The sequence below is a fragment of the Cherax quadricarinatus genome, chromosome 62, assembly GCF_038502225.1.
Source record: "Cherax quadricarinatus isolate ZL_2023a chromosome 62, ASM3850222v1, whole genome shotgun sequence".
Taxonomy (NCBI): domain Eukaryota; kingdom Metazoa; phylum Arthropoda; class Malacostraca; order Decapoda; family Parastacidae; genus Cherax; species Cherax quadricarinatus.
This window is the reverse complement of record NC_091353.1, coordinates 20729985-20740215: the sequence shown is the minus strand read 5'-3', so window position 1 is coordinate 20740215 and position 10231 is coordinate 20729985. Positions and strand designations below refer to the sequence as shown.

The 10231-nt window shown below is 39.3% G+C and overlaps 1 protein-coding gene across 1 annotated transcript in view; it reads right to left on the bottom strand.

Annotated features, from left to right (window-relative positions):
* Positions 1–749: 749 nt before the first annotated feature.
* The window catches only part of vap (RAS p21 protein activator vap), a 186945-nt gene continuing 177463 nt past the window's right edge, over positions 750–10231 (bottom strand). Inside the window, exon 10 of the mRNA XM_070098485.1 lies at positions 750–9797. Coding sequence (XP_069954586.1) covers positions 9720–9797 — 78 coding nt within the window. The 3' untranslated portion in view covers positions 750–9719. The remainder of the gene's footprint in view (positions 9798–10231) is intronic.

Sequence of the window (10231 nt, the reverse complement as noted above, 5' to 3'; positions counted from 1 at the left end):
TCCAACATGGCAAAGGAGTGCCTTGTTGAACCTATTGTCTGAAAGATTTGTGGGAAGGGAAAAAATGATGTAGCAGGTAGTTTCTGAGAAGAGAAAGAGATAACTGGTTAGTGTCATCTGTAGCACGTTGGGGTTTTGTTTGGTCAGAACAGAGGTGGTCCGTCCTGAGATGTGTAGACAATCTGAAAATCGACTCACTGTAGAGAGAGAAGTCGGAATCATGGTCAAGGTCATGTGGCGGTTATGTGTATCACAAGGGTCAGCCAAAACCTTGGTACCAGATGTGGGCAATGAAGTGTTACCTGAAAGAGGTACGTACTGGGTTCTTCGAGTGGTCTGATGATGTGCCAAAGTCTTGGGAGGAGGGAGCTCATTGATATATATCTCCATAATAAGGTTTCTTTTTTTCCTTTAGAAAAAAAAAAGTGTGGAGGGATAGCTCCTAGGAGAAATGAAAGAAATTGTACATCGCCCTCCAAGCCCAATAAGACTGGTAGTGTAGATGATATGTGGAACCCATGCCCTACCCCTACTCTTCAAGCCAGTAAATAGGCAATCCAGGGTAAGAACCTCACATCCACCAAGCCACCTTGGCAGACAAGAGAGAAGGCAGTTGGAAGCCCACTGCAAGGCATGCCTCCTTCATAAGGCAGCTGTTGTACAAGGAATCTGTTATAAAAATGTGAATGTAAGCTAGTTGCAGATGCTATTTTTGACATAAATTAAGGTTTGATAAATAAAACAAGAGATTCAAAACACTAATATCATATTGTTAAAGCATTACTGTATAAACAATAACAAAAAGACCAGGAAGTATTTTTACATTCTAAGAATCACAAAAATATTTGACCTATTGAATCTTACACCACACTTGCTACTTAGGAACAGGAATACAAACCAAGAGTTGTTGTGGAACATAAACTTAATATGTTATCATAAGGTTCTTGGTGATTCCTCCAGCATTAACACTTCTTCTCGAGATGGGTGAATATTGGCGGCCATTGACACACCTCTCTCCACTTGACAAATCTTGGAACCATGACATCAAAAATTTGTACAAAGTTTGAGTACACCTGCACATTTTCGTATTGAGTGGATGGCCCTTTCACAGAATAAGAGAGCTGTCATCTTCACCTTGCCATTGTCTACCCCAGTATTGGGCATCATTCTGGTCTTTCCATCACTTGCCCCACCGCCATTATACACCATTAATCCACATAATAAATACATGTATTAACCGATAAGAGGTACCAGTCTGGACTAGATTTTTTGCCAACTGTCGAATCCAATATAGCCTGTGACTGATTTTGATAGCCTGAAGTGCTCATCCAAATAGAAGCATGTAGGAATATTCTGTAGCTATATTGACCCAAGGAGCACTAAGAGTTTACCTTATACATTTTAACAAGATACTGAATATGCATATTTGTCGAATTAGGAATTATTGCAAAACTTTATCTCATTTCTAACTTAATACATCATACAATATCTTGAGTGCTAACACATGCAGCAAACCTCCCATCCTGTCTGGACACTTGGTACCGACACATATAAAAAGCCTCCTTGCTATGTCAATACATAGTAGCGACACATACACCAAGCCTCCCTGTCAAGTGCTGATACATAAACCAAGTCTCAAGTCAAGTACATAACAGACAATATACAACTCTCTCTTTTCAAATACTACTGTACTTACATAATATACACTCTTGATATATATATATAAGCTGTGGTCAGGTTGCAGCTCAATGTGGCTCCTGAGAAAATATTCAGGTTTACTTCCTATTCAAGATATCATCTAATTGAGCTGTGTTTAATGGACCAACAATAACACACAGCATGTGAGCCATATCTTCTTCACATTATTTATATGACTTGTATACCTCTTACACTCTCTATCATGGCTGTATTATTATTATAATCAAAAAGAAGCGCTAAGCCACAAGGGCTATACAGCATCATGGCTGTAAACTCTTTCAACTTAGCCAAATATATTAATACTTTTGTACTGCTTACAATCTCAGTGACACATGATATAGTAGTAGTAATAATATTAATGTATAAGTTTAAAGCTTTAACATTTAATCCCTAAACGGTCCAAACGTATATATACATTCTCTCGCGTAGCGCCCCAAACGTATATATACGTTTTCTCTGTCATTCATTCAACATTGCCACAATAAGCCTGAGTCACCTAGACATGAGAGAACGGGTGTGCACACTCACTGTGTGCCATATTAAAATAATTGGGGACGCCTGGGTACCACATGCTCTTTTTTCCTATTAAAAAAAACGTTTTATTTTTTCCTCAAAAAATTTGGGGCACTACGCAAGTGAACGTATATATACCTTTGGACCATTTAAGGGTTAATATATTATAACCTGGATATTTACCATAATATGTTTTAATATTTCTTGGTTTTAATTGAATAAAAAATCATAAAATTTGATTGTAATAACATATTTCATCTGGAAAGAGTCAAGGTGATGCAGTCATTGCTTTCTTTTATTGACCGCTAATGTGAGTAGTTGGTGACCAGACGACTGTACCAGCCATTTTTGCATTCAACTACAACACTTATCTCACTGCTTAGCAAATTGTAACAATTCCACACAAAATGAATAATGGCTGGTGCATCCCAAACCAGAAGAGAGATGAGGCTGCTGTACCAACAGCATCACAAGGTACACATCATAGTCAAATGAATACCTCACCTGAACAAAAAAAAAAAATCACTGACACCATTTCTTAAAAAACTTGAGGTTCCATGTCATGTATGAATTTTGCATTTTTTGATGTAATAATAATAATTATAGTCATTGAGGTTTGGCATATTACAGTTTATATACAGAGGAGTCATTCATTACACAAGCTTATGAGAGAAACTCCTAGAAGTTTAAACTTAAATATGAACTTTATGACATTAACCTTCTTGATTCCCACAAACTTCCATAATCTAAAAATTTCATGACACCACAAACTTACTGTCTAATAATTCAATTATATTATAAAAATCATCATTAAAAAAAATTCATATCAAATATCATGCATAGAGTTTAAAACTGAGAGAAAAAATGCCCATGGTTGGCTAGTTAGTGATCAGCTTTCCTCAAACAAAATTAAAACTGGAAAAAAAAAAAGTTTAGTTCTGAATAAGTTCAGTACCTGGCTTTGCTTAATAGCTCAAATAACATGACAAATTAATTCACAATTCTAACTGTAAAGAGCAGCAATGACTTGAGCAAAGTTACAGGTCTGTGCATTCATTTATTGATATCCTCCTCTCACAGCAAGTTCTTAATGGCAAGCACTGATCAGTAATGACAATACATGTTCTCCACCTCGTACAATTTAGTATACAAGATACATAACAATGAAGAAATGTGTTCTCTACCTAGATGTCAATGACAGCAAATAACATCACACTGATGTGTCTAAGTACAGCAGTCGAGTCAACCCTGAATCTACTTGGCTGGTTAATTAGGCATAAAGCCTACTGACTGCACAAGGGCCGCTGCATGTCTTAAAAAAAAAAAGAATTAAAGTAAACTCTGTGCATATAGAAAGATACATAGTTCTGCAGTTATACACTCTGATACATTATGCACTTGAGATATTTCTCCATGCATTTACATGTACCTTTCTTTGTGTGCATACCCTAACCTGAATCTGGCAATTAAGATTTTATGAGCCCCCATATATCACGGACTTAGTCCATCATCTTTTCACAGTTTATTACATAAACTGTTTTCTTAAAGCCATCAATCACCAAAGAACTCTTACACATCCCAGTCATAAGTGACTGAATGCTATACATCTTATCATAATCCAGCTTCTTGTTCCACATTGATCATCGAGAGGCAAGGAAGCTGTGAAGAGTAAGGAAGCTATGACGTGATACCAAGGCACAACCTTGATGACTCCTGGCATGAACTAGACAAGAGCAGTCATTTACACTTAAATATTCAAGACATTCGCATAGCTTGACAGCACTCTACAACCACACTGTAGCACTTAGACCTGCTGTACTGAGACAGTTGTATGGCTTGACAGCACTCTACAACCAGGGTAGTCATGCTGCACCACTTAGACCTACTGAACTGAGGCAGCTGCATGCAACGCATAAATACATGGCATGCCTCTCTTATGGCATCTAAAATGGGGAATGAGAGAATGGAAGAGCCCAACTAGCCCATTAGCACCATCACAGCACAGTTGCAAGCATGACTTGTATAAACATCCTTTTATTTCATTATATTTCAAACATTTCCCAAAGGCTACACTCAAATAGCATGCTTTATATGTTCAAAAGTATTAGAGTACTGGCATGCTCTCCCCCACACACATAACAGGCACAGTCCCTCAATCACCCTTCATCTCTACCTTCAACTAACCTCTTGCCATTTACAGCACTCATAATGACATCATATCACACTGACAACTCAGCCTTACCCCTCTCTATCTTATTTCAAAATTTTAAAGATAAGAAATTTGCAAATAGAATTAAGTATCTAATCATGTTTGCACAAAGAAAATAACTTTGAATATATCCTCACCATACAAATACTGTAACTGTGTAAGAATCAAATGATGTTCATAAAACATGCAAATTGAATCTTAGAAACAATTTGGCTTGAGCATTGTTCCACTGGGCACAATACTCAAGTGCAGAAGCCCAGCCATCAGTGAGCCAACTGATGGATGCTTTTGAGATCATAGTAGCGTCACCTAACTCACAAGCTCAGCTCCCTCCTTCGAGGAGTAGCTGCTTTTCTCTGGCCAGTGTCCCAATCATCACGTGATTACCTATTTGTGCAGATTGTGTGAGTGTGTATGTTTAGTATTTAAGATATATATACATATACACATACATACGTAAATACATGCAGTAGATGGTTAGATAATGTGGTAATGATGTTCCTGAAAATTATGTGTAATAAAAAATCGTGTGAACTGATCTGAAGAACATATGGGAAAAATAGGATTAAATACATTCATTAGATTCCAAAAAAAAAAACAAAAAATTTTTTTTATAGGTCTCAAATTTTAAAGAACACTGATAATAATGTAACTGAAGGTCAATGTGGTGATGTGCATCAAAGATCCTACAACCACATCTCTGCTGGCTGACAGAGATACTTTATTGTTTGGTTGTCCTATTTGTTGCAACTGTATGAGAGTTATAAAGGAGGGGGTTAGAATGGTTGGGCTGTACACAGGAGGGATTAAGAGAGGTTGGGACTCAGTGCAGGGGTGGGGGATGGAGGGAGGGAACTGGGGGGCTGCTTTATGGGAGGTGGACACTGAATGGTGGAGGGGTGAAGGGAAGAGCTGGGAGGTGGAGAATGCTAGGCAGTGACGGGGTGTAGGGGTGGAAGCTGAAAGCAACAAGGTGGTGTGATGGTGATCACATGAGTGGCATTATCAGTGGGGAGGTGTGGGTAAGTGTGTGGCGAGTGATGTGGGCAGAAATGAGGCTGGTGGGTGGCCACTTTACTAGGTGTGTGGGCTGTGACAGCATGAGACTGTGGGGAAAATGGTGTGACTAAAAGCATGGGTAGGGTGTGAGAGTGGGGCTGTGTGGCTTGAAGGTGTTGGGGAATTGAGTGGGAGAAAGGTGTGGTTGTTGGTGGCCCAGTGTGGGCTGTGATTGGATGATGGTTGAGTATGTAGTTGGTGGTATAGGCAGTAATGAGTAATTATTTGGATGACGTGTTAGGGTGAAGGTTGGGCAAGGTGTAGGTGTGGTCATGGGAAAATGGTGTGGGTGAGGGTGTGGGGCTGAGCAAGGTGTGATCTTCAGGTAGTGGGGAAATGGTGTAGGTGTGTGCATTGGGGAGAATTGTGTTGGGATAGGCTGCTGGATGGGATGGTGTGGGAGAAGGCATGTGGCCATGGGGAAGTTGTGTGGGTGGAGGTTACTGGTTGGAATAGTGTGGGTGAAGGCATGTGGTTGGGGAAATTATAGGGGCAGTGGTTGTATGCAGTATGGGTGAAGTTGCTGGGTTTGCAGTGAGTGTGTGTGGCCATGGGAGAGAGGGAGGTGGAGGTTGAATGAGCAGTTAGTGTGGGTGGAGGTGTGTGGCCGAGATGTAGTATTATACACGTAGGAATGTAACACTGAGTCTTATTGTGTAGTCTCTCTGGCAGAGAGAGGAGAAACAATCAGGTGCCCTAATCTTCACCCACCACACCCAATGCCAACACCCATTTTTCATGCTCCTCTGACCATTTTTTACACCCATTTGCCCATGCATCTAGCTCTCACCCTCAGTCTCCTGCCCATATGTCATAGAGCAGGATGACTGTGGATTAACACCTTAACCCATCTCCCACAGTTACCCTTCACCCAAACTCCACCACTACGCTTTCACAAAACTCTTCCCCAAACGCTCACCCTCATCTGCATGTCCTCACCCACCTGCCCATACCCATCTCCACAGCAGTGACACATGGGATGTACAAGTGAGAGGAACATGGGACGTCAGTGAGTGTAATCACCCACGGGCTACTCTCGTCTCTTCACTCGGAACTACACTCACCATTTTTTTTTTTCACCCAATACCCAGTCCTCACTCAGATGCTCATTGTCAGAGGGGAAGGAATGTGACAAGTACCAAGTTGTCCCCTACGTGTTCTCCAACATGCAAACAGTTATTTTTCACGGCATGTTCACTGAAAATTTGTTGCAATTTTGCAACTGCGTTGGAGTGAAAATGTGTTAACAGACTGCATTTCATCCAATGGTCTACTCTGTGTGTGTGTGTGTGTGTGTGTGTGTGTGTGTGTGTGTGTGTGTGTGTGTGTGTGTGTGTGTGTGTGTGTGTGTGTGTGTGTGTGTGTGTGCGCGTGCGTGCGTGCGTGTGTGTGTGCGCGCGTGCGTGCACAAACAAATAAGTTCACAGTAAACAGGTGATATCACTATATGCAGAACAACCACTGTGAAAAAATAGTGAAATGCCAAGCACTTCTGTGACTTCTCACATTATCAAGGAACTATAAAAATACAACGTTAACAAGAAGGCCTATAAGGATGAGACTACACCTCGCTGCCCACCCAACCACACCTGACTTTTTATGATGTAGGTAGGTGGTCAGTGGACTGCAAAATACAGCTTATATTCTACCAATAAATTTGTCTAATGTATCTTAAATTCTTCCCAAATTTTATTAATTATAAAAGAAACCAATTTAAATAAACCAAAATCAATATTCATGTTATTTTCAAAACTACCTTTTATGAAATGTGATTCTATTATATTTGTGTCAATCATGGATTTGCTAGATACAACCTCAGCCGTGAAAATTAGTTGCATGGTTAAAATCTCTCACATGAATAAACAGAGCATTAGAATCTCGTCCTTAGCTCAAAACTTTCACCAGTTTGACCGTAATAAACTTTATCACATACGTGACAAGGAATCTTATAGACACACCCATCAACATTTCTGGGGGAATTTATCAAAAGCTTTTTAATTGTATCAAAATTTTTAAATACAACTTTGATATTAAAATTCTTAGGTAGAAGAGACATATCAATCAAGTTTTCATGGTAAGGGAGAACCAAAAGTCTGGTTGTCCCTTTTTGAACTGTAAACAGTATTTCCAGCAGTTTTAAAGGATTTATCAATTACGTTTCTTGGGTATTTTAGATCGTTAGGTTTTTTTTTTTTTTTTTTTTTTTTCAACAAACCGGCCGTATCCCACCAAGGCAGGGTGGCCCAAAAAGAAAAACGAAAGTTTCTCTTTTTAAATTTAGTAATTTATACGGGAGAAGGGGTTACTAGCCCCTTGCTCCTGGCATTTTAGTCGCCTCTTACAACACGCATGGCTTACGGAGGAAGAATTCTGTTCCACTTCCCCATGGAGATAAGAGGAAATAAACAACAACAAGAACTAGAAAGAAAATAGAAGAAAACCCAGAGGGATGTGTATATATACATACATATATATGCTTGTACATGTATGTGTAGTGTGACCTAAGTTTAAGTAGAAGTAGCAAGACATACCTGAAATCTTGCATGTTTATGAGACAGAAAAAAAGGACACCAGCAATCCTACCATCATGTAAAACAATTACAGGCTTTCGTTTTACACTCACTTGGCAGGACGGTAGTACCTCCCTGGGCGGTTGCTGTCTACCAACCTACTACCTAGATAGATCGTTAGGTATTTCATAAATTTTGAAGATTTCTTCATCTATGAACTCTAGAAAAGCTCTCAAAAACATTGATGAGAAAACAGACAGTTTAACTCTATCTTGATGTGAAGAATAATAGTGTACATAGGAACAGTTATTTGTTAGTTTTCTGTAAATTTTAAATTTAAAGTCATTGTTACCCTTAATAATTAAAACATCTAGGAAAGGCAATGAGTTGTTTTCTTCAAACTCAACAGTAAAATTTATAGAATTTTAATATGAAAGTTGTATTTAAAAATCTTGATACAGTTAAAAAGCTTTTGATAAAACATTCCCCCGAAAATGCTGACGGGTGTGTCTATAAGACTCCTTGAAAAATATGTGATAGTTTATTATGGTCAAACTGGTAAAAGTCTTGAACTTACGTTAAAACAACATAAATATAGCATTAGAAGTGGACAAGATTCTAATGATCTGTTTATTCATCGAGAGATTTTTAACCATCCAATTGATTTTAAAAAGTTTGAGAAAGTTACATCAGGCAAGTCCATGATCGACAGGAATATAATAGAATCATGTTTCATAAAAAGTAGTTTTGAAAATAATATGAATATTGCTTTTGGTTTATATAAATTAGATTCTTTTATAATTAATAAAATTCAAGAAGAATTAAGATACATTAGACAAATTTTTGGGTAGAATATAAGCTGTGTTTTGCAGATCACTACCTACTTACATCATCATAAAAAGTCAGGTGTGGGTGGGTGGTCAGCGAGGTGCAGTCTCGCTTCATAGGCCTTCTTGTTAACGTTTTTATTTTTATAGTTCCTTGATAATGTCAGAAGTCACAAAACTGCTAGGAATTTCACTATTTTTTCACAGTATGTATGTGTGTATGTATGTAGGTATGTATGTATGACACTTTAGGAAAATTATTACAGTAATCACCAACATCTTGTGCATATTTTTCACTAGCCAATAGTCTCTCATGTCTTACCATAAACGTTCACCTGCTGTTAGGTCATCATCACAAACATTGTATTTAGGTTCATCTTCTAGTACCACACAACTGTCACCTTCAATGTTGCATTTATTGCAGCTACTTCCCATCACTGTGGCACTGTGATGCATGGCTACAACAAGCCTTATGTTGACACCATGACGGCACTTGGGGGTGCCAACATTTACTTGGCTCACCACACACTCAAGTAAACCAAGCAATTGGCTGGAGTGTAAGCACAAGACTAGGAGCAGGCTGGTGTTACCTGAGTGCTCCCAGGTGCTACCTGGGTGCTCTCAGGTGCTAACTAGGCACTCCCAGGTGCTAGCAGCAGGCTTGTGCTACCTAGGTGCTCCCAGATGCTAGCAACAGGCTTGTGCTACCTGAGTGCTCCCAGGTGCTAGCAGCAGGCTGGTAGCACCTAGGTGCTTCCAAGTGCTAGCAGCAAACTTGTGCTACCTGAGTGCTCCCAGGTGCTAGCAGCAGGCTTGTGCTTTCTGAGTGGCTCCCAGGTTCTAGCAGCAGGCTGGTGCCACCTAGGTGCACTAACAGTCCACTGGGTCAGGAGGGGGCCGGCATCACCTCATCATTTCTTGGTATTTTTCTTTGTGTTTCTTAAGCATGTCAGTTACAGTCACTAATTTTTTTAATGTTACCTGAAAAAAAAAGTTAATTAGAATGTTTCATTTAACTTATATAGCAGGGGGGAAGGGTGGGGGGAAGGGTGGGGGAAGGGTGGGGGGAAGGGTGGGGGGAAGGGTGGGGGGAAGGGTGTGGGGTATTTACTTTTACAGTAGGGGGGAAGGGTTGGGGGATGTTAACTTACGTGTTGTATCTGTGATGTTCCAACTTACACTCTGTGTAAGATGGAACTTATTTTGAAATAGAAAACAAAAGTACAAATGGTAAATACTATCCATACTGTTCCTAACTATGGATCATTGATCATAAAGATTTAATTGTTATTAATATGTGCAGATGTTTGTATCTCTGGGTATCTGTAAGATGTACCTCTTACATACTTGACATCTAACTTTAAATGTTCTTATAATGTTTGAAAGAGAAAACAATAACCTTAACCCCTTGACTG